Consider the following 26,880-nt stretch of genomic DNA (forward strand, 5'->3'; position numbering starts at 1 on the left):
CAGTTTAACATATCATATTGTATAAAGAAAAAAAAAAACCTGTACGTCCAACTCTCCTCCTGTCGTTTTCTAGCTAGTCGTAGTCTAATATGATATTGTCGATCTATCAACCTTATTAAATACCATATATATTTGCACATGTATCTATGATTAATTCATATTCATCATATTTATATAAAGAAAGAATAATTATGGGTAGAGGAAGAGTGGAGCTAAAAAGGATAGAGAACAAGATAAACAGACAAGTCACATTTGCAAAAAGAAGGAATGGATTATTAAAGAAGGCTTATGAGCTTTCTGTGCTTTGTGATGCTGAAATTGCTCTTATCATCTTCTCTAGTTGTGGCAAACTTCATGAATTCTGCAGTGGACCTAGGTACGTACATACAATAATACAATATAAATATAAATAAGTATCATACTCAATTCATTGATTTAAATAAAAATGATTGAAACTAATCACATAATCTAAATACGCAAGTTCATATATAGCCCCCCTAAATTTTGAGTTGGATGAGATAAGTTTGTTTTCTATATTGATTAGCAAGACTTTATATTTGTATTTTTGTTCTATATTTTGATTTTTGAAACCAAAAGTATAATAAGATTGAGATCCGAGTCAAGAAAAATATAATAGGCAGAATTATGTATTTTTCTAGCTGTTGCTAATACAATTAAGTTGCATAATTATCTTCCAAAAGAGATCGATGGATAATTTATATATTACTATAATAATCAACAAGATCGATCAAAAGTTAAAGTAATTAAGCTAGCTAATGTCAACTCAATTGATGAGAGTAAGCTCAATTAACTCAGAAGTTAATTAAGCTAGATGACTCTTGATACAAGCATAAAATAACTCACGCATTTCATCTATTTGACCTAGAATTTTGGTTATATTTGCTTTAATTTGTTAAATAGCTAGTGATGGGATTTTTAATTTTCCAATTTTAACTAATTAAATAATATTCTAATTAAAAATAAAATATTAGGTAATTTAGTAGTGACCTTTTTCTTTGGAAAATGATTACCTAAAAATTCTCTTAAAACCTTATAATTATGACATGTGGATTCCACTCATTTTCTTTATTAATCTTATCCCTTAATATTTTAAGTGTCATCATCCTATTATTAGGAGAATTTTTAGAATGTTTTATTAAGAGAATTAATAATTATTTACCCTTTTCCTTTAAGTACCAGTGGCGGTTTATTTACTCAACAATGATGACGTAGGTGTTGTTTTTCAATCAGTAGTTTTTTTTTAATGGTGAATTACCCCGTTAATAACGAGAAGTTTAACATATGTTATTCTAACTATTATTTTAACTGAACGTGTTTTACCAAACCTTGCCTCTCATTGAATAAATTTTAATTAATATCTTTAGATAAGAATATCCTTTTATCACCCATAGATATGAAAAAGAAAGCACGTCTACCGTAGATAGAAATTTAATACCAATGGACCCCAATATGTCAAGGGGGTAAGACTCGAACAAAATGTTAATACAAATAAATATGCTTCATGAGATAGATATTGCATCCTCGATCGGTCGTTATACATAGAACATAGGCCTAGGGCTGTTAGCATAATATGTGTTTTTTGATGCTTCACGGTAATATTGCCTGCTAAATCATACTAAGAATTCAGTAAATGATTCACCAGATCACAAACAAATAAGTCATAATATATATATATATATATATATATATATATATATATATATATATATCATAATACAACAGATTAGCCCCCTTTCCACGTCGTCAACTAACACACCTCTGCCCCTATTGAGATTCACACACGAAAGCATCTTGGTGTGCTTGTTAAGTCCCCTCTTTTGGTTATATAATGGAAGCACACGGACAACACCGCCTTCAATTCAAGCAAGAAGTGGCCGGCCATATTTGCTCTTGGAGACAAATTAAATCAAACTCGCCTCTTTTATTTGATTTAACGAAATGTGATGAAGAATCAATTATCGAACAGTTAAGTACTACTCCAAGATCAAATTGAATACTTACAAGACGCAAATCCAGTTATGAATATATCATATAATACAAAAACAATCGATAACATTCATAACAACCCCTATATGTTACATATTATGACAAACAAAAGATCTCTTGATTAAGTTTGTGGCCATGGAGATCGAGCCTTCACTCATTACATATGGAATGCACAGAAAATGGTGCTTCAGATTCTCTTTCTTTCTCTTTTTTTTTTTTTTTTTTTTTAATAATCCGAAGATATACATACTTATAGTGTATTATATTTATCCGGGCTTATTTGCAGGTAAAAGACATGGTCGATAATTAAATATAGTATCTAATAATTTTTTTTGAACAACAATGCAATATAAAGTATATACTCTAGCAAGATGCTAGAAGATAAAAGTTACATATTACACTTAACAGGAGAATGGATTGATCTTCAAGTCTAACAAGCTAAAATTATAGTTTTTGCCGTTATTTATTATCCAATTAAAAGAAAGTAGCACTATTTCATTAAACGTAGCCTCCGGTTTTATATTAATGCTTTGAAAACATATTTGGTTTATGTTCTTCCAAATAACGCAAAGAGCTAGCAGTTTGAATAACGACATCCAAGTGTATCTTCTTCCTATAAAAGATGAGAGATTTTACCAAGACGATCAAAAGCATCTAAGGTGCAGTTTTTTGTGAGTCTGTGAAGTTATAGTTTTTGGGTTAATTACTACGAGTGCTATATATGCTATTCTACAAAATGTGATATGTAGAAACATATATATGCATTACAATTTAATGGATTGATTGTACATCGAAACGCATAGGCCTAATATGATTCGAGGGTCAAGTGGGATTTGGATTTATGTTTTGTTGGCGATTTCCCGAAGGTATGGCAATGCCTCTTTACGCCAATTGTGGTTGTTTGTGTGATCGGCTAATGGTGTTATGATGCTTATTGAATGAGGGTTATCTCTTTAGAGAATTTTCATGCAGGAGAAGATTAAGGTTTAATCTTTCCCCCTTAGATTTAGGGAGTTGCTATGTTTATCCGAGATAATGATGAATATTTTCTTATCTTTGGAACAGATATATGTTAACTAATTAATTATATTCCTCCGAGCTTATGACCTTCGTTACTATGCTTTGTAAAGAGTATTCTTCGTATGAGGACTCGAAGGGGTATATCATCATGGCTCAAATAATCTACTAAATTGTTGTATATGTTTCTACTGACAATAATAAGAGATCGAGCAGATGGTCTAGGCAATATCCACAAAGTGTTCCTTTAACAATATCCACAAAGTGTTCCTAGTGGACAAAGGAGGGCTTGTTAGATAGGGGGCTGTAGAGATGCAAATATAGGTTAACCGGTTTTGGTTATTTTTTTTAGTAACCGAAACCGATAAATTTTTTTTATAAAAATAACCGGTACCGGTTAATAACCGGTTTGTACACTTAAAAACCTTAACTGATGTAACCAATTTAGGGTTAACCTATTTCGGTTTTTATTAACTGAAGTAGAAGAAAATATACAAGATTTTAGAGTATGTAATAAATAAAATACTATAGATAGATAATAAATATATAGGTCAACCGGTTATAGGTTAACCGGTTGATAACCGAATTTTGTTTTGAAACTAATGATCGGTTCCTAACCTACGTTTAATGATAACCTATAACCGGTTTGTACGGTATCGGTTCCTAACCGGTTATTTATAGGGTCGGTTAGGTTAACCGGTTATTTTATACACCTCTAGGGGGCTGTACTGCAAATGTTGCTTATCAAAGTCAAAAGATTGACTTCATACAGATGATTGATGAGTTACAATCCAATATATGTCTTTCCAAAAGAGACAACGCCTATTGACTGCCACACCCTCTAATTCAGTTAATCTTAGGGGACCATTAAATGAGGATCTCTAGAAGTTAGACACTGCTAATGCAAGTGTTGATTAAGATGTACTTTAGTAAATTGAGAAAAACCAACATTTGTGTTCAATTTAGGAGTAAATATAATTTATAAAAACCGATAAGTAGCACTAATAGTTGATATTAATATTAATTAAGTTGAATTATCCAAAATAATATGTGCTATGAAGTTTTTGAGCAGTTGTTGCCACATACGTTGTATAATTTAGTCTGATTACTAATGCTTTTGCGATACATTGGAAGTTCCTTATGAGATAATTCGATAGGTGGTCTCTAATCTATCGATTGATTCTAAAATTTGCTAGCTAGACACACCTAATTTAAGGTCTAATATAAGCCTAATTAAGTTATCCCATATGCAGAAATGATCACTATCAATATTACATGATTCATATGGTATGACAGTGTATATAATCATATTATTCGTTTTGTGTAGCAAAAAAAAGACGTCTAAGAAAAATATATCTACTGTAAAAAAAGGAAAGAAGAAATAAATACAGTTAAATGAAATTTGTGCTCTTTGTTCATTAGTCATATATATAAGTGCTTCATGCCCAATTATATTTAGCTGGCCTCTAGGAGACATGTTCCATTATTTTGAGTTTATTGAATTGAACTTTCTTAGATGCATGATTGTGTTAATTACTTCATAAATCAGTCTGGTATAGTCGTATTAGATTAATTATATAGCATACCGGATACTGCTTGGTATTTTTCTAACTCAATATTGCAATGATGGCTAAATGCAGTGGTAGAACCATGGTCGAACCATCTGGTTAACAAAATATTTAGACCTCGTTCATTTTTCTCTTGTCCACCAAATATTTTCTAAATCTACTTTTATTATACATCATTAGCATGTCCAAGACACTTGAAAGGTACCACAGATGCAACTACGGCACAATGGAAGCTAACCATGAAGATGAAGATTCACAGGTAGCGTTTCGGTCTTTGATGTTGATCTATGTATAGGTTGACGTGCTCTTTTATGTTTAAATATTCCGTTCAATTCATTTTGGTCGGTCACAATACAAATATTACAAGCAAGCAAAACTATATTTCCACGGCTCGATCTATAGGCGATGATACTCATGAGGGGGTTTTAATTTAGTCGAATGCAGTCTAGTTTAGTTTATATTGTTGGACTCACGTAGTTGTGACCTTCACCGATCATATATCAGTCCGATATGATAATTGACAAATAATTGAAATCTTTATGTCGGTAAATATACGATGGGCGTATTTACCATTAATGACATAATATAGGGTTTCCCATTAGGTGATTAGAAATAAAGAGGTTTAAGATACACGTAAAACAAAACACCGAGGGGGCTAAGTATAAATGTTATATATATAAATATAACATAATCAAGTCATTAGTGACTAATCCATCACTAATAATTTCGGTCCCCTCTCTAAGTGTGTGTGTATTTTCTCTCTAATCTTCTTCCCCATCTAATCTATAATCACCTTAATTTGGGAACCAATCTCAATGGCACGTATGCTGAATCAATTAACAGGTTCCTCAGGATCTTCAGGTTAGTAATCTTAATCATGTTTTCATTATATTTATTGATACGAATCATTATTTTTCCAACATCTGGCATCAGAGACTCGTTCTTTATGATCTTGATTCGTATTATTCTTAAAACCGAAAATGGTTTATTAAATTAAACATGATTTTAATAAATAAAGTTAAGGTTTTGATCATAAAGTTAAGGTTTTGGTTATAATTATGGGTTGAAGTCCATACCAATGGACGAATTAATTTAAATTTCTCAATTTACTAGCAAGCCTCGACCTCACCTTCATGCTTAACATCGACCTAGCTGCTGATCCTCGACCTCAATCTAGTCGAGCCTCGACCTAAGATAAAGCTAGGTGAACCTCGATCTTAAAGCTAGTGAACCTCGACCAAAAGATTAATGGTCGAACCTCGACCTAAATGTTGGTTGAACCTTGACCTAAATGACTTCAGTCTTGGCTAACCTCGACCAAGATCAAGCTGACATCGACCTAAGCTCCACTCGAGCTCGACCTTAATCCTCCCCTCGAGCTCGACCAATGGACTAAACAAATCGAATTCGATCTTAATTAAACAGCTTGAACTTGACCTTAAGCTCATAGCTCGAGCTCGACCTTAAGCTCATAACTCGAGCTCGACCTAGGCATCTTACTCGAGCTCGACCTAGCTAGGCTCGACCTCGACCTAAGAACCATAGTCAAGCTCGACCTTAATTCTAATCCATGTCAAGCTCGACCTTAACCATCATGTTCGAACTCGACCTTACATTAGATCAGTGGGCTCGACCTTAAAACCTTACTACCCGAGCTCGACCACCTAAGATTAACTCGAGCTCGACCTCAACTTGTCAAGCTCGACCTTACATTGCTTCACTCGAGCTCGACCTAAGCAACTTACTCGACCTCAAAATTGTTTTGAATACATTATGTTTTGATTGTAAGTAATAATGGAAATTCATATATTTCATTGTAATTAATAAGAGAAATCTTGTGTATTCAAAACAAGAGTTCGACCTCATTTGCATCATTAAATTTGACCGTATATTAATTTTTTGATTTAGACTTTATTCAATTCGACGTTAATTTAAGTCGCTCTTTTTTGATTTAGGCTCTATTGAATTCGACATTAATTTTAGTCGATTTTGATTTAGTCTTTATTGAATTTGATCTTGATTTAACTTAAGTCGTCTTTTGATTTAGTCTTTATCGAAATAACCCCATAATTTTATGGTCAAATTTGTCTCTAATTTTTCAGAAATAATTTTTTCTGAGACGTTTTTGCCATAACAAGTTAATGGGAATAAAAAAATTTCTGCCCAGCCAAGGGCTCTGCCCCTTGGACCCCGCTTCCAGGGGCGCTGCCCCCGGACCCCTGTAATGCTTGGGGGCTTCGCACTAATACATGGTTTCATTGTTTGTGACCAAAGGTCAAATATGATTCTCGTGTTGCGTTTTTTCTTTTCCTTTAGCGTAATAAACACTTAGCGTATTAAATTCTGCCCAAAGGTGATTTAATATGTTATGTGTAGCAAAAGGAACTCTTTTTCATGCATAATATACACGATGCTTAATTTTGTGCCCAAAGGTCAAAAGATAAGTGTTGTGTTGCATGAACCTAAAGCTCATGTTTTTCGCTTAGATATTAGTTACTTCTGCCCAAAGGTGATGTAACATCTAAGTGGAGCCTAATTTTAGCTTATGGTTTTGGTGTTTATCATAAGCGTACTTATCACTTGCTTCATTAATATAATGGTCACAGTCTCATAACTTTAGGAACATTAGGCATACTTAATTTAGTTCCATTACTCTAAGAGACCTCACTTAGTCCGCTTTACACAGCTAACTACGTCACTATAAATAACCTTCTTTAACTCGTATCGTAAATTCATATCCTCTTTATCTCCACTGTCAGTACCTAACTTTGGCATTGAGCCACTCACTGGCGCGAACTATGCTTCTTGGAAGGATCAACTAATGCTGACTTTAGGCATGTTAGATTACGACCTTGCCATTTGTCAGGATGAACCTGCTGCCATTACCGAGCAATCCACTAAGGAGCAGAAGACGGCTTATGATAGATGGGAAAAGGCGAATCGCTTATCACTTATGCTGGTCAAGAATACAATCCACCTCAGCATCCGAGGAGCAATTCCTGATTCTGACAAGGTGAAGGAATACCTCAAATCTGTAGAGGATCATTTCAAGGGATCATCGAAGGCGCTAGCAAGTAATTTGATGCTGCAAATGCTTACTCTGAAATATGATGGTAGCAGTGGTTTTCGTGAACACATTATGAAGATGACTGACATGGCTAATAAGCTTAAGAGCCTTGAAATGGAAGTGTCGGATAACTTTCTTGTGCACTTCATATTGACATCCTTACCTGCTCGTTTTGACACCTTCAAAGTGAATTACAATGCTATGAATGATAAGTGGTCAACAAGTGATCTAATTTCGATGTGTGTGCAAGAAGAGGAACGCATCAAACTGGCACAGCCTGAGTCTGTTCATCTTACCACCACTACTAATTCTAAGAAAAGGAAGGGTAGATCTGGTAATTCTGGTAATAAGAATGCAAATAAAGTCCCTAAGACCAATCCTGGTGTAGTTGCTTCTAGCTCTAATCCCTTGAGTGGCAAACTTTATTGTAAATTCTGTCGTGCAAATGGGTACACTCAGAAAAATTGCCCTAAATTCAATGAATGGCTAGCTAAGAAAGGTAATGTACTTTATGCAATATTTGATTCTTTTATGACTGATGTACCTATTAATACATGGTGGGGTGACTCTGGTTCTATGGTTCATGTGACCAACTCAATGAAGGGATTCCTTACAATCCGGAAGCTACCAAAGGGCCAAAGAAAGCTTAGAGTTGGAAGTGGTGATCTCTTAGATGTCGAAGCCATGGGAACTTTAATTCTACATATGAGTACCGGAAAGACTATTAGACTAGTAGATACCTTATATGTACCGAGAATTACTCGGAATCTTGTATCTATTGGTAAACTTGATCTTGAAGGTTATGTAATGATTCATGGTAGCGGCAAGATTGCTATTACTTTAAATAATGAATTGCTTGGTCGTGGTTTTTTGGATGGATTATTGTACAAATTAGAACTAGATCATAAATTTTCCCAGTCTTTGTTGTCTCTTAATGTTGATGATGTAACTAAAGCAAAGACAAAATCACCTAAGAAATTGGAGAATTCCTCTATGTTGTGGCATAAACGTCTTGGCCACATCTCACAAGATCGCATGAAACGACTAGTGAAAGATGGAATCTTACCTTCTCTCGATTTCAGTGATTTTGAAACATGTATTAAGTGCCTTAAAGGCAAAATGGCTAAAGGTAATAAGAAAGGAGCCACTAGGAGTTCCAACTTGTTGGAAATAATACACACTGACATTAGCGGCCCTTATTCCACATCAATCATTGGTCATACATCATTTATTACATTCATTGACGATTATTCGCGTTATATGCACCTGTATTTAATTAAGGAAAAATCTGATTCTTTACAAACTTTTATTGATTATAAAACTATGGTTGAAAACCAACTCGATCGTAAAATAAAAGTTGTAAGATCAGATAGGGAAGGTGAATATTATGGCAGACATACTGACATTGGTCAAGCTCCTGGTCCTTTCCATAATTATTGCAAAGACCATGGCATTATTAACCAATACACCATGCCTGGTTCTCCTCAACAAAATGGTGTTGCTGAAAGGAGAAACCGAACCTTAATGGACATGGTGAGAAGTATGCTTGCCAACACCAACTTACCTAATTTCCTTTGGACTGAGGCCTTAAAAACAGCCGTTCATATACTCAATAGGGTTCCATCCAAATCTGTCCCTAAAACTCCTCATGAGATTTGGACAGGTAAGAAACCAAGTCTAGCATATATGAAAGTATGGGGCTGTCCTGCCGAAGCTAAAATCTATAACCCAAACCTAAAGAAACTGGACCCTAAAACCATTACATGTTTCTTTGTTGGTTATCCAGATAACTCAAAAGGTTATCGGTTCTACTGTCCTACCCATACTACTTCCATCACTGACACGCAGCATGCTACTTTTCTTGAGAAATCAGAGATCAGTGGGAGACGACAAATCATAACTTGGATTTGCATGATGTAAAAGATGCGGGGGGAAACCACTTGTCGGTTATTAGTCCTCCGATAATTCCTCTTGTACCCAACGCTGCTCAAACCACTGATCAACCTTCTCCTAATCACAACGCTTCTAATATCAATGATCCTCCTTCTCCTAATCATAATGTTGATGCTGCGAATGATGAAGGACCTTCCGTTACAGAACCCGAAATTCAGCTTAGAAGATCATCCAGGCAACGAAGGGCCACATATTTTGATGATTATGTCACCTTCTTAGCTGAAGATGAGGACATTGGAAAGCTTACTGATCCTACCTCTTATCAAGAAGCCATTAATAGTAACCAAGCCTCTAAATGGAATGACGCCATGATTGAGGAGCTTAATTCCATGAAACATAATGACGTTTGGGATTTGGTTGAACTTCCTGAAGGATCCAAACCAACAGGTTGTAAATGGGTCTTCAAAACCAAACTAGACCCGAATGGAAATGTTGAACGCTATAAGGCTAGACTGGTTGCAAAAGGCTATACTCAAAAGGCTGGAATTGATTATCAAGAGACCTTTTCTCCTGTGTCTCGTAAAGATTCCCTAAGGATCGTCATGGCACTAGTAGCTCATTTTGATCTTGAGTTACATCAGATGGATGTCAAGACCGCTTTTCTTAATGGAGACTTGGAAGAAGACGTATACATGTGGCAGCCTGAAGGATTCATTCCAAAAGGTAAAGAGCACATGGTCTGCAAGTTGAAGAAGTCCATATATGGGTTGAAACAAGCGTCACGTCAATGGTACCTTAAGTTCGATGAAGTCATGAAAGGACAAGATTTCTTAAAGAATCCAGTGGATTAATGCACCTATCTCAAGATCAGTGGGAGTAACTTCATAATCCTTGTTTTGTACGTAGATGACATCCTACTTGCAAGTAACTACTTGGATATGCTGCATGAAACGAAGCGCATGCTTTCGCAAAATTTTGACATGAAAGATCTCGGTGAGGCCTCTTATGTCATAGGTATCGAAATACACCGGGATAAGCGTAATGGTGTTCTGGGTCTTTCTCAAAGGGCCTATATTGACCGTATTCTGGAACGCTATAAAATGCAGGACTGCTCGCCCACTGTAGCTCCAGTAGTTAAAGGAGACGTATTCGGTTCTTTCCAAACCCCGAGTACTGAGATTGAAAAGGAGCAGATGAGGGTGATACCTTATGCATCAGTAGTTGGGAGCATTATGTATGCTCAAGTCTGCACTCGACAAGATATCGCTTACATTGCCGGTATGCTAGGACGTTATTTGTCTAATCCTGTATTGGTACACTGGAAAGCGGCTAAAAAGGTTCTACGATATCTGCAAGGTACCAAAGACTACAAACTAACTTTTAGAAGGAGTGATGACTTAGAAGTAGTAGGATATTCTGATTCTGATTTTGCTAAAAGCAAAGAGGACAAGAAATCTACTTCTGGATATATTTTCATGTTAGCTGGCGGACCTATCTCTTGGCGAAGTCATAAACAGAAACTGACTGCAACGTCCACCATGATGGCTGAATATATTGCCGTTTACAATGCCACTTGTCATGGAATGTTGTTGAGGAACCTTGTCAGTGGACTTAAAATCGTCAATTCTATTTCTAGACCATTGAAGCTTTACTGTGATAATTCAGCTGCCGTAACTTTCTCGAACAGTAACAGTTCGACTGGCGCTGGACTATACCTCGATACAAAGTATCTGTTTGTACGCGAACGGGTTGAGGAAAATGTTCTTTGTATTGAGTACATAAGTACAAATGATATGCTAGCGGATCCGATGACCAAAGGTCTTCCTCCTAATATCTTCGTAGGACACGTGTCGAAGATGGGGCTTACAAAAGATTTAATTTGATAGCATATTGTACTTGTTAGGTCATTATTATTAAATGTAATAAAGTTTTCCTCTGTATTCAGATTTTGTTTGTCTATTATTTACATTCAGCATGCATAATGATGTATGGACATTGCTATAACAAAATTTGTCTTAGTCAATTGATCATTGCTTATTTAGTTTTAAATTTGAGTCATAGTTTGACTAGTGGGGGTCCTGAGTTGATGTTCTTCTCTACGACTTTACTTATTGGCTATGATTTCGGTTTAAAACAAAATGAGTATGATCCCGGCCGGATTAACTGTGATACTCATAGATAAATGATCGCTTGGTCAAGTGGAAGAATGTTGGACTCACGTAGTTGTGACCTTCACCGATCATATATCAGTCCGATATGATAATTGACAAATAATTGAAATCCTTATGTCGGTAAATATACGATGGGCGTATTTACCATTAATGACATAATATAGGGTTTCCCATTAGGTGATTAGAAATAAAGAGGTTTAAGATACACGTAAAACAAAACACCGAGGGGGCTAAGTATAAATGATATATATATAAATATAACATAATCAAGTCATTAGTGACTAATCCATCACTAATAATTTCGGTCCCCTCTCTAAGTGTGTGTGTATTTTTTTTCTAATCTTCTTCCCCATCTAATCTATAATCACCTTAATTTGGGAACCAATCTCAATGGCACGTATGCTGAATCAATTAACAGGTTCCTCAAGATCTTCAAGTTAGTAATCTTAATCATGTTTTCATTATATTTATTAATACGAATCATTATTTTTCCAACATATATTTCTAAGGAACAAGCAGAAGTAGGACTAATTAATATCAGTCATCATGAACCTTGCAGGACAACTACCAGGAGTATTTAAAGTTGAAAGCAAAAGTTGATATCTTGCAACAATCTCAAAGGTATAATTTGTTGGATCTAGCTAGCTAGTAACCATACAAGTGATCGATTGAGTGATATAGAAACGCAGCGACATCGATCCATGATATGATATTCCATGTGAACCGTTTAATTATGTGACTATAATCTTGAAAACGCCTTCTTTGAGAACACCCTAGCTAGCTAACCTTTTGTAGGCTTACGTATATAAATCTTGTTAATTGCATAGATCTCGATTCAGGAATTATTTAGGAGAAGAATTGGAGCGGTTGGGATCAAAGGAGCTCGACCGGCTTGAGCGTCAACTGGATTCTTCTCTAAGGCAAGTCCGGTCAACCAAGGTAAATCAAATAACAAGGCTTAATATAGCTAGCTAGTTATAGGATAAAGACTTAAGACTTCTATATATATATATATATATATATTTCTTGAGTACTCTATTACTTGTGGGCACAGTGTTGAGATATTATTGTTGTGCAAATGGTAACTGCAGACTCGACGTATGCTTAGTCAACTTTCAGAATTACAGCAAAAGGTAACTGCTTTTATCTTTACTTAATTTCAAGGGTTATTGTATTATGTACGCATTTTGACTTATCATTTCCGATGCAAACCGTCAAATCTTTCTCTCAAAATTTATTTTTATTTTTTTCTATTTTAAGATATCATATTTCTCAATCTTCCAATTTCATAAAATTTAAAATGTATCCATATTAGCCCGTTTTTACTGTTAGCAAACCGATATCGTTTTGGTAATAAAAGGGCCTAGTTGGACACATTTTTGAAGTTTTATTTACTTAAAAGGGACATAAAAATTAGCCAATTGTCTATAAGGTTGTTGCCTGTCTATAAGGTTGGTGCCTATAAGGTCTGCTCCCTTCTTTCATTATTCATCAGCTTTTTCTCTCCAAAAACATCCCCTCCTTATACTACAACTTTTTCCCCACTTCTTTCCTATTTTTATTTATTTATTTTGCAACGGAAACCACCACATAAGGCCCCACTCTCTTCTCCTTTGCTGCGTCTGAAGTTGGAAGGAACAAGTCGGACGCACGCATGGACGCAGGTGTGCTAATACCGACCACCGATGAACGAGCGTCGGACGCCCCAGAACGTGAGTATAAGGACCGGCCTAAGGTGTCTTGACTTGAGGGCGTCTTGGCATGGCGTCTTCAAAGATGCTATAGCTAGGCATATGGCGTCGGAGGAGAAGCGGGGGGGGGGGGGGGCTCGAGTGGTATAATTTTTCGGGGCAACGTACACGAGGGAGGAGGCATGCAACGTTTTATAGGCAGGGGGTCTTCATATGGGTATCTTGGTTGATGTACTGTTGATGTGATAGAGATGATAATTGGAGGATAATATTATTATAAACATATGTCTAAGGTAAAATGGAAAATAATGAGTACAAAAAAGTTACATGCACTAAACTCTTAATGTTATCATCAAACGTACAAAGTTGGTTAAATATTCTAACACTATATAAGTTAACTCCTTTTTTTAGTTAAAATGCTCAAATTTGAATTTGTAAAGGTTTTTTTTTTTCCAACTTTTAACTTTAAATATTTTTGTTTGTTATGAAATAATTGATGCAATATATATATATAATTTAAATTTTAAATATATTTTCAATACTTTAAATACTCGTATAATATTTATCAAATATCATACAATATAAATAAAAGTATTTAAAATTAAAGTCAATGATATAACACAACAAAAGGTCAAAGTGAATATATTAACGGGCTTTATAATGGTTGGGCTATGAAACAAAATTTTGCGTGAATTAAAACTCTATATTAATTTGATTAGACTAGACATTTAGATACGTATAAGATCGATTGATTACATTACATATAATGATAAGAAGAAAACTAGAGAAAAAAAAAACCAATAAAAATGGATGAGTCCCCTACGTGATATACTTCGCACATGAACATTAACTACAAGAAAAATGTCAGATATTAGTGATGAAAAATATTTGGTCACTAACTTATTATAATGACCAAATTTTCGTCATTAACAATCAAAATTTGGTCACTATTGTGGTTAGTTACCAAATTTTGAGTGGTTACTTTTCGTCACTATAAGTCCGTCACTAATTTTGTTTAAAGACAAAAAAATGTTATTTTTTGGTCACTATTAATGACCAAATTCAATGACTACTTTTTTTAAATGATAACTAAATAAGGTTATTAGTGATCAAATTTAAGTTGTCACTAAGAAAAATGGTCATTAAAAAACTTTTTTCTTGTAGTGATTGTAATTGTAGTAGTAAATTCACGAGACTAAATAATTTTGGAGAAAAAAAATTTGTTCCCGACTAGAGTAAAATTGAGCCACCAGTAAAAGTATACTAAGAGTACGAGTAACGACTACGTTAGAATAAATACATTGCACCAAAAAAGTTGGTCAAGTAAAAACCACAATCTCTTATATAAATAAAAGAGAATTGTTTCTAGAATAGAAGATTTTTGTAGAAAATTTCCTATGTGGCAAACTCACAATCTTTCCTACAAATGATTTTAGAAATTATGACATCATATTTAAAATTATAATTTTAGCAACATTTTAGCTTTTTTAAAAATTAATCCATCTTAACACTATCTTAATTACTTTATTAATTTTTCATATAATTTTATAATTTACATTTAAGTCTTGATGAAACTTTAAAAAATATAGACATTTTTTTATTTATTTCCGAGCAAAAAGAATATTTTGAAGTAAAATATATATAGCTATATGCATTTTATTTATCAAAACTATATAAAAAAAAAGTTGTAGTAAATAATCACATAGATATTTAAGAATAGATTCAATCCATTTTGTCGCAACTCACTGATGATCTTACGTTTTTAAAAAACTTTCATTAATATGTCCGGGTTGAACCCGGGCTAATTAGCTAGTTGAACAATATTTTTCAAATGAAATATTCAAACCGTCATTTAATACCTTAAAAGAACAAAATATATGTACGCCGTGACACGCTAACTGCCTTGATCATGCACCATTATAGGGGTGAAAAACAAACCGAACTGTATGATTGAAACCAATTACATACATGCTTACGTATATATATCTTATGGGAAATGATATTAGTACCATATAACTTAATAAATCTACCACACTATCACATTATTAATTTGTACATTCTATTGTAAAAACTGTACAATAAAATACATTAATCAAAATATGTGGTATATTTATCATCTCCCATATCTTATAGTGGGTTAATTTTCAGGCTAATAAATTTGGTTGATATATCATTATTCTTTATATTAATATAACTTTAATAAATGAATAGCCGGAATCCAAACCGAAAATTACATAAATTTTTAAGTACCTGATGTACCGTCTAAACCGATTCAATTTCAAGTAATAAAAAAATTACCGAAACGTAAAATATGTTTCATAATTTCTAACTAATTAACCAAACTGACTCGATCGCCTCATTTGAACCCCTCTGTCCCATGTCAAAAGCGACGTGATGGTGTGTGTCCCGGTGAGGTGTATCATGTATGTATCATTTTCCATACTAATTACATATACTCGTATATGCGTCTACATCTCCAGCATTAATTTGTCGTGGTTTATATAATAAAGTAATTAAGGAAGTCGTACTTTCTGCTAGGCTTTGGTTTGTTTTGTTTTGTTCTCTTTTGGATCCGTTGCAGTGCCCATATTGTCAAGGTACCATCATATCATATCCTAGCAGTAGCTAGCTAGCTGCATGCTATATACAGTCTGAACATATTCCAGACTACCATATATTCACATAAATTTCATCACATTATTATATTATTAGTTCTTAGATTTATTTAATTATATATCTTGTAGTTTATAATTAAGGTGGACTAGCTACATAATATCTTAAGAAAATATATATGAAAGAAAACTAATTATAATTTTGTTACAGGAACAGTCATTATTGGAAGTTAACAAATCCCTTAAACATAAGGTATGTTATGATTGTTATCAAACCCTGATTGATTGCTTTTAATTATATCGTGTTTTTTTTTTTTTAACTCATCTTTTTTAAACTGTAAATCTAGGTCTACATTACTTATAAACCATCCCAAAGATGTTATATGTTGAAATGAAGAAAATAGCAAGCTAGAATTACAAACACGTACAATCCGAGTTTTATAACAGATTAATTGCGGATAGCAAATATTTTGGTGTTGGGGTAGGTGGATTCAGATTATTTTGTTGGCAAATTTATTGATATATACATCTCAAAAATGAAAAATGTATGCAAAATTAATCTAACCCAACCAATTTATCAAACATGCACCAATAATATCACAGATATTATTATAAGTTATGGGTCTGAATATTATTTTAAACATACCAATAGTATTTTCGGTACGCTTTGACAGTTGGAAGAAAGTAGTAGTGCAGCTTACCAAGTATCATGGAAAGCCAACGAGCGTAACTTTGAGAACGGACAAATAATGCCTCCTCGCCGGGAGGGTTATTTCCAAAGTTTTGATTGCAATGACAATATCCAAATTGGGTACATTATTTATTATCATACTTAAAAGTAAAAACTGTATGTATTTTACAATCATATATATTACTCGTACTACTTGAATTCACTGATAGATTTTTTGTTTACATCAGCTACAATAATGAGGCACCAAATGATGATCCAAGCATATTACAAAATGCTAATGGAATTATACCAGGATGGATGCTTTGATAAATTTTTAGATGATAGATTATGCATAGTACATTTATTTTACTGTCTTAATTCTTATTTGATAAAGTAGCAAGCCGATGCATGCGGTAAGTATTGCATCTATTGTGCTCAATAATAAAGGCAAAAAAGTTGCTATTGTTTAGTTTGTTACTCACTTTCTATTGCTTACTTTTCTCGTACCTATCAAGCAGGATTTATGTACTTAATCTAGCTTAATTAAGAATACCTAAAGTGGAAATATGATTAAGGAAAGTGTCCTTGAAAGCAATTGAGAGGTTTATATGACCATATAGTCCTAATACTCATATGATATACAGTAGCTATATATAGATTGTATCATAAAAAAATTCAAATATGTCTCATACATGATTAGTATGAAATAAATTATGGTTAAAGTAAACCGATTATCAAAGCTAAATTATATAAACAACAATGATAAATATAATATATGTTTGGTTAGAATTTTAGATTTACCTTAAACTTTAGAACTACATCAAAATTGGAACTTGTAAGCATAATGGATGATGGCAAATAGCCTTGTGATTTCGAATCGTAAACTCAAAATTTTGAAGTATTCATATTAATAACTAATTATAACTAATATAAGTAATAGGAGTTGAATAATTGATAAAGAAAAAGTGACAATTTATTAGTGTGAAAACGATCAATCAAATAAGGTTATAATGTTTTTTTTATTAATAAGCCAAGCGTTAGAGTTTAATTTTAAGTCTAATAAGTGAATTGAATTTATATACAACTAAAAAAAGCTAATTTAACAAAATAAATAGATTAAAATGACACGCGTCAATCAAGGATTACGCTACGTGTTGTTTCAAAAACATATCAATGTTTTAGTTTATTGGTAGATACGAATACATCAGACAGAGTATACAAACCCAATTGCATGATTCCATAAACAACACTATATTTAAAAAAAACAATAAATTGAATGAATGAAGTAACTAAAATACATAAATTAGCAATTTAGAAGATTAAAGGAAAAAAGGAAAACTGGAAATAATCGAAGGAACTACAATACCTCAAATTAGACTTTCGATGAATAACTTCATTATTAGATACTATGTAAATGAAAATTGATATTAGTACCAAATTATTTGATTATTTTACCACATCGGTGTAGTTAATACTTGTACAATCTGCAATGATACTTATACATAGTGGTAAGAAAATTAAAAAAAGTGATACAAATATCATCCTTACGTAAATAGGTGACAGGAGGTGAGCATCGACATTGTGGAATAGAAAATTTTCATAAGATGATAATTTGTATTAAATTTAGGATTTAAATTAAAAGATGCAAATAACATACTTAAATAATTTAATACTATTATAATAATATATTTAAATAAGATATGTCCATATGCATATTTATATTACGGCTTGTTTATACTCCCCGTCCCAATTTAAATGTCCAATTTTGACTTTTGAAGTCTCTTATTCGTAACTTTGACCGTAAACGGTTTCGTGTGTGTTATATATTAATTGATGTAAAATATTGAATAGATTGAGCTTTACATGTACTTTTCATTGATATAACTTTCATTAAGTATTATATTATACAAATACAAATACTTACGGTCAAAGTAAGAGAGGAAAGACTCAGCAAGTCAAATTTTGACATTTAAATTGGGACGGAGGGAGTAATAAGTAAGTTAATAAAATATTCTTTTTTTATTTATTAGATAATATTTTATATTATTTTAAAGAATTATTGTTTAGTTAGTAAGATCAATCGGGTAGAACTTCAACTTGTATTAGAATTAGGAAATTAAAAAAATAAAATATATAATTCTAATTGTAATAGAATTTTATTTGTATTAATAAGAAGACTAAATAGACACGTGTCGTTTTAATATTATGCCACGTGTCGATCAAACAATGTTGTAATCCTATTTTAGTATATTAATTGGTAGATATGCCAAGAATCAGATTATCATTGTATGTTATACTTTTGCTTGTTTGGGTGTGCTTCAGTGATGCTCGTTAAGTAGTTCAATTAAATTTCACTTCAAGTCCCTTTAATCATAGTGTTACATGGTTTAACTCATCGATCCGAGTTGATGAGAGACTGCAGATAATGTGTTGGTTATCCTTTATTTTGTTGTGATGTTCGATATGGGCTTTTGATATGCATTAGTCATGGCGACAAGTGGGTATGGGCGATACTAAACACAAGGGGGGGGGGGGGGAGGGTCAATGCACTCTTAACAATGTAAGTTTTGCTTGATTTTTGGAAATTTTATTCCCCGGGCATCGTTCCTAACATAGGGTGTAGTTTGCGACATCGTGCACGTACGTACTTAGGTATGTGGTTCCATTGGTGTGTTTGCACTACAAAGGAAGGGATCGGATGATCATACAGACCAAGAAGATATATTTATATGGGGAGAAAATTACATTTTTGGTACCTCAACTTGGCAACTTTTGCATTTTTGGTCTCCAACTCAAAATTTTGCAGCTTTCATACCTAAAGTTTTGTGTTTTTTTCAGTTTTGGTACCACGTTCATACGGTGTTAAATTTTACTGTTAACGCCCTCACGTGAGGAGTATTTTAGTCTTTTGACCCCCAGTTTTTTTTGAGAAAGTTACAGTTTTGATACCTCAAGTTGTCAATTGTTTCACTTTTGGTACCTCAAGTAGACAACATTTTTTTATTACACTCTATAATTTTCATCTCACACATTAGCATCTATCAAACAATACACACTTAAAAATCAACACACATTCATATGAATCCATGTATACCTATATCTCTATACCATACCAAATCCAATACATAAACATGCATAAATAGATTCAGATCTCTTATATGAATCATACATCACCATAAAAGGTTGCCGACTATCTCCCTCCCCACCATGCACCAGATTCATATCAAATCTCGTTTGTTGCAAATATATTCATCTGTAACAGATTTCGTTAAGATATCAGTTGTAGCATCTCCCAATAACTATAAAACAACTCCTTAAATTCATATCTAAAAAAGCCATAACCCTTGGATGAAAATTAAAATTAAATTTGAACCCTTAGATTGTTTGCTTACATCACTTACCTTTTTTAAATTTGTTCCTTAAATTTACTAACTAAATACTAGATTACATACCTTATAAATTATTAAACATTGAGTTGATATGAAATTATTTCTTATATATGAATGTGGTATATTATCTATAAATTAATAAATTAATTGGATAATAACTAAAAGAAACTTCAGTATTTATCTATTTTATTTTTATGTATGCTTAAAGATGATTATTCTTATTGATATATATTTTAAGAAAATAAATATAAATTTTATATAGATAATGATGCATAATATTTATGTTCATGATATATCAAATATATTACCTAAACTTATTTTATCTTTATGAAACAGTACCATTTCGTTGATACCAAAAGTTTGGGTATGTTTTGGAAATTTTTTTAAAATCAAATTGAATATCTTTATTTATTTATTTTTAAATAGTTAGTTTATAACTTTTTATTTATTTGTCTCATATTAGATTTTGACATACATATGAACTAAATTATATCTCGCGTAATACGCGGATATATAATTAATAAAATATTAATGTTTCATGATATTGTATAATGACAAAATGTAAATAAAATGTATAGAAAAACAATAATGTTATATTTGCTTACATATATTTAAATGAGTTTAAGTGTATATATATATATATATATAAATTGGCACGGTGTAGATTAAAAAAAAGATATTTATGTGATCAATTATTCATATACCTAATCTTCATACGTAACAAACATAGGGGCTTCAAGTTTGTAATTATATTACTCATCTATTAACAACTTTATTTGCATATTAGAATTTTCATGAAACAAAAAAAATACAAAAAACTATTAATATATTTAATTTCATATACGGAATCTAAGTACTAGGGGTGTGAAAAAAACAAACCAAAAACCAAAAAAACCATGAAAACCAAATAATTCAAATTTCAAATAGAGAAAACCAAAAACTAAAAAAATCAATGATTTTTTTTATTTTCTGAAAACCGAAAATTATAACTTTATATTCATATGAAAAACATAACCAAACCGAAACAAAAATATATATTGTTTATATTATTTTATATTTGTACTATTTTACTATTTTAATAAACATAAATAAAAGATGTTAAAAAATGATGATGCTGTTATTTTTATAAATTTTATCTTTTGATTATTTGAAATATCTTTTATTAGGTTATATGATAAAAATATATATAAAGTCATAATTTAAAATAACAATAATAAAAAACCGAAAAACTGATTTTAAAAAAGATAATATAAATTAGTAATTATTTTTAATTAAAATATCATTAAATAAATTAGTTTCTATAATTATAAAATGTAGACAAAACTTTCCATAATTAATGACAATATTTGAATTTATTAAATTAGAACTAAAATTTCAAAACGTTATAAAAGGTACATGACATCAGCAGTTTGATTTAATGGCTCTAATTAAACGTTGAACTTTATCCAAGAGATCAAACTTCTCCATTTTAAAATTGAGGCTTCTCTTTTATATATATTTAGAGATTTAGAGATGCACATAACATACTATTATCATACAAGTAAATGTCAAAATTTTGATGTGTTCATATGTTATGATTTAATTGGATCATTATGTTTATTTTAGTTGTTGTTTAAATTTTAGTCTTTTAAAGCGACTAGGAGTGTGCCAATGCAATACACGAGAACCAAACGTGTTCCAAATTCTAACAATTAAGGACACGTGACTAAAATGTTGGAGTGATGATGACCGACATCTATGATGATTGTGTTAGAGAGGAAGTTATAATTATATTATGCTCTAAAGTTGGTTTTTCATCTGACTTAGTTTTACATCTGTTGTGATGTTATGTATTTAATTTGAAATATTATATTAAATTTTGGTTTAAATTAATTTTAATTTGTTTTGACTAATTGATTTTGCACTAAATGCTATTAAAATAGTAAACACATGTATTTATAAATTAAAATTTTAAATAATTATTTAAGACATAAATAATGTTAGATTTGGGTTAAGTAGGTTTTTTGCAGGTTACTTTTATGTATATTTTTAAATTATATATTTTTCTTTTAACATGACAGATTTAATTAATTCATATTTCATGGTTTAATGTGTATATATTATTATTGTGCTTATTGATTCATAATGCGTTAATTTCAAATATCGTCCTTTGTGGTTTTATCAAAAAATCACGTTTCATCCTCTATACTTCAAAATGACGCTGATAGTTTTTTATACGCGGATAATGGTTACATTTCGTCCTTTAGTCGACCGTATAAAGGACGAAACGTGACCATCATCCGTTAGATTAAAGGACGAAACGTAACCATTATCTACGTATAAAGGACTACTAGTGTCATTTTGAAGTTTAAAGGATGAAACGTGATTTTTTGGTAAAACCACAAGAACGATTTGTGAAATTAACTCTAGATAATTATATAAATATTGAATATGTTTTATCAATAGTTATGAGTAGTATTATTAAACATTAAAATGTCATTAGCTAGATATATGCATCCCGCGTATTACGCGGGATAATAATCTAGTATTCCAATAGAAGAAGAGGGTAATTCAGGGGTGAAAGGATTCAGATCTCTTATATGAATCATATACCACCAGAGAGGATTTTCCGGCGACACGAGTTTTTTCCTGCCATCGATCCACCAATGCATTCAGTTCCTCCACCATCACCCGTAATTACACCAATAACATATAATATTTCAAGAATGGATACACACCATTGGGTGTTTTTTTAGGAGCCGTTAAAAAAAATAAAATCATGTGTGTTCTTTGATAGATGCTAATGTTTGAGATGAAAATTGGAGAGTGTAATAAAAATATGTTATCTACTTGAGGTACCAAAAATAAAAAAGTTGACAACTTGAGGTATCAAAACTGTGATTTTCTCAGAAAAAAGAGGGGTCAAAAGACTAAAATGTCCCTCATATGTTTGTTACGTGAGGGCGTTAACGGCAAAATTTAACGTCGTATGAACGTGGTACCAAAACTGAAAAAAACATTAAACTTTAGGTATGAAAGCTACAAATTTTGAGTTAGAGACTAAAAATGCAAAAGTTGACGAATTGAGATGTCAAAAATATAATTTTCTCTTATATGGGACTAAGAGATATTGGAAAGGGAAAGATGGAAATGGAATTGTTGTAGCATACACATGAATGAAATGTATGTGAGTAACTAACCTTGTACGGAGTCTCCTATAGGAAATAGACACGTAGCACTTTGATCCATTTTCTATCAAGCCAAGTACAATAATACTCCCTCCGTCAAAAGATTGTACACTTTTTAATTTTAAGTTAAATTATTTTTAACTTAAACTTTAAATATTTTTAATATACGTATTATAACAAAATTTGTAACAATGAAAGTAAAATTAAAACTTAATTCCTTTTTCTATATTTTGTATCAAATATTATCTATACTATATTATAAACCAAGTTCACTTTTGATTTTCAACATTGAACTTAAATTTTCAATACCGATTATAAGTTTAAACAATGTACACATTCTAATGCATAATGTACCATACATCATAGCCACATTACATAAATAACTTCCACTACTCACCGGCGCCACCACCACCACCACCAATCTCCGCCACCACCACCGCCGCTCGTCGCCACCACCCGTCACCACCACCACAGCCGTCGCCATTACATCACGCCACCGCCGCTACCTCCATCACCACCGTAACACGTAAATACCGTTCTCGTGATAAAAAAAAATGTTGAAGATCAAAATTTTCAAAAGTTTAAAAAGTTAGAACTGGATAGTTTATATTGGATGGAGAGTAATTTTTTGAAACATGAAGGAATACTTTGACAATAACTAAAACACCCCGTTGGGTGATCCATATACAGTAGAATTTTTATAAAATAATACTCGATAAATTAATAACCTCGAAAAAATTAATAATTTTTCCAGTCCCAACTTAGGATAAGTACAAAATTGGACCCCAATTAATAAAATAATAACTTTTTTGAAATCATAGTGTAAATATATTGGTCCCAGCGAATTTATAAATTAATATTTCTAAAAATATTCTAAAATTGTCTAGTAAAAATAAATATATAATTATTGGTTTTCAATTTCAACTTTAAATCTATAATGAGTTTATTTTTTAAAATCTCCTTACTGTATTTAAAAGTTGAAGCATTATCTTCTCGTATTGCAACAAAAGTTGTGAAGTGTTGTTGTCGCTTGCAATGCTTCTTTTCAAATGACCGGTTCAAAGCTACTGAATTACCTGCAAATTAGTCATACATGAATCTCTTTAAATTAATAATTTATTGATTTATCGATATAATAATATCGATCTCATTAAATTGATAAAATATCCTGGTTTCAATATTATTAACTTATAAAGGTTTTACTGTATGTCACACGAGTGTCAACTTGAACATTTGACACCTCGCCAACCATTTATAATTGATTAGAAAGCGCAAACCAACCACAAAACACCCTACCGTAAAATGTTAGTGAATTCTAGCTTCTGATTTCAACGTAGTTTTTTGTTACGTTTTGTATATTTTTCTATTAATTTATATACCTTTTGAACTTAATTTTAAGTCTTGTTCGTATATATTGGTGGATTTCAACGACTTTTTTTTTATAATGTTATCAGAATCCGGTAAATGTACAATTATTTGAAGTTTAATGATAATATATTTATAAAAAGTACATAAGTCAATCATGCACAAACCAAACTTTTATCAAGAGTTTAGTTATTGAACCCAAATTTTTGCTCTTAAACTAAGATATATTGAATTATTTAAGTTAACTAAATTAATTAAAAAACGAGACGTACGTCTGTAAATTAATTTTGAAACAATTCACACGGTCATGACTGATCATGAATATATACAAAAGGAACAGTAAATTTGTAACCAATGTGAAGCTGACGACGTACAAGACATACATATATGAACCACATGAATACGTCACTTGGTCTTTTAAGTGCGTCATGATCATCTACCAAAGAATCCGAATGACTTTTTTTGATTTCTTGATTTTTCTCCCATGTGCATATATTCATGGACAGATTATTATGTTATTAGCCATCACCTGATTTAGACAACAACAAGAAACACGCATGTTTTTCGATGAACAATAATATATGGAGTAAGCAAAGCAATTAAACTGTTAGTCCGATTCATTATTAGGATTTGAAATAGTTAATTTCCATAGTTTTCCTATTAATAACACTCTTATAATGGAAAAGGAAAAGGAATTGTCGACTGCTGTCTTCCACAGGTTTTGGGCACCAATAACTCGACGGCTGGGGAGGTTATAAGATGACAGACCTTACCTCTACATGTGTAGAAGTTGCTTCCAGGTTCTACCTAAATGGTAGAAAAGAACCTCCGACCTTTACATAGGATGAAAATTGAACCTCTGGCTCAGAGGTCATGGTGTTTACCATTGATCCAAATCACACTGCTTATTCTAGTAACACTCTTATAAAACCTCCCATTCAACGAAATTGTTTCTTCAAATTACACTACAAGAAAAATGTTGATTAGTGACGATTTTGCTTAGTAATGACTAAAATTTGGTCACTAATAACCTCATTTAGTTACCATTAAAAAAGTGGTCACTAAATTTGGTCACTAAATAAAATTAGTGACCAAATTTTCGTCACTATGATAAATTAGTTACCAAATTTTAAGTCGTCACTTTTCGTCACTAAAGGTCCGTGACTAATTTTGTTTAGAGACCAAAAAATGTTATTTTTTGGCCACTAATTTTGTTTAGTGGCCAAATTTAGTGACCACTTTTTTTTAATGGTAACTAAATGGGGCTATTAGTGACCAAATTTTAGTCATTACTAAGCAAAATCGTCACTAATCAACATTTTTCTTGTAGTGTTACTTGAACTTTAATTAACTGTTTGATTAATCAGAAGATCACATATACACACTGGACTACGTAAATACATCAACCACAATTATAATTACATACTTATAATTATGATTCAACAATCAAACTACAAAGCACCGGCCTTGCCTACGACTGTTGGAGTCAATGCATCGATCTCTAGACATTCCTTGTTTTAGCATTCAATATTTTAAAGAGTCTTTTACTAACTAGCTAGTTCACAAGCAAGCTCCTAAATAAGTAAGAGTGAGCTTAGCATAGAAATTGTTCATTCATTTTTGTTAATTAGTCAGACTTAATTAAGGCTAGAGTTTTTCATTAACGTCGAGTGTTTAAGTTAGTCTTACTAAACACTTTTCTCAGAACTCTTTGTAATATAAAGGTAAAACCAAGTACACCTACCTAAACACTTTCCTTTGGTTGAACGCCTTATCCTCTATATGTATACGTATATATAAGTGGTGGAAGATCGAATTATGTCCTTGGTCCTTCATATTAAGGCTAATTAATGATAAAAATGAAAGAAAGGGAAAATAGTTATCAATGGTTGTTGTTATTAATTAGGAGAAATTAAGGCCATAACAATGACATTTTTAACTTTTAACACAAAAACCGTATAAGTTTCAAGAGTCTTCATAAAATTATAAGTTGCACATAAAAATGTAAAATAGATAAATGAAGTATATAAGTTTATATAATTCAAGTAAGCTATGACAAAGTTAGGTTGTTGACTCAATTATATACGATCTACATAATAAATGAAGTCCATAGTAGATTTGAAGTGTTTAAACCAATATATCTACTATCCTGTAAACTAATATATATCCAATGTATAAAGTTTCAACACGTTGGATAAAGGAACATAAATACATTGAGTATGTACGATACAATATTATCCAATCAAAGTTTCCTTTAACCGAA

At 31.9% G+C, this 26,880-nt stretch overlaps 1 protein-coding gene across 1 annotated transcript; it reads left to right on the forward strand.

Moving 5' to 3' along the window:
• The first annotated feature begins 191 nt into the window (after positions 1-191).
• LOC122597798 (MADS-box protein 04g005320) lies at positions 192-17,023 on the forward strand. Its single transcript, XM_043770374.1, has 8 exons — positions 192-376; positions 4,773-4,851; positions 12,283-12,344; positions 12,563-12,662; positions 12,815-12,856; positions 16,238-16,279; positions 16,701-16,837; positions 16,945-17,023. Exons 1-8 carry the CDS (start codon positions 192-194, stop codon positions 17,021-17,023), a joined length of 726 nt encoding a protein of 241 aa, XP_043626309.1.
• The last annotated feature ends 9,857 nt before the right edge of the window (positions 17,024-26,880 follow it).

The sequence above is a fragment of the Erigeron canadensis genome, chromosome 1 (assembly GCF_010389155.1).
Source record: "Erigeron canadensis isolate Cc75 chromosome 1, C_canadensis_v1, whole genome shotgun sequence".
NCBI classification, from domain to species: domain Eukaryota; kingdom Viridiplantae; phylum Streptophyta; class Magnoliopsida; order Asterales; family Asteraceae; genus Erigeron; species Erigeron canadensis.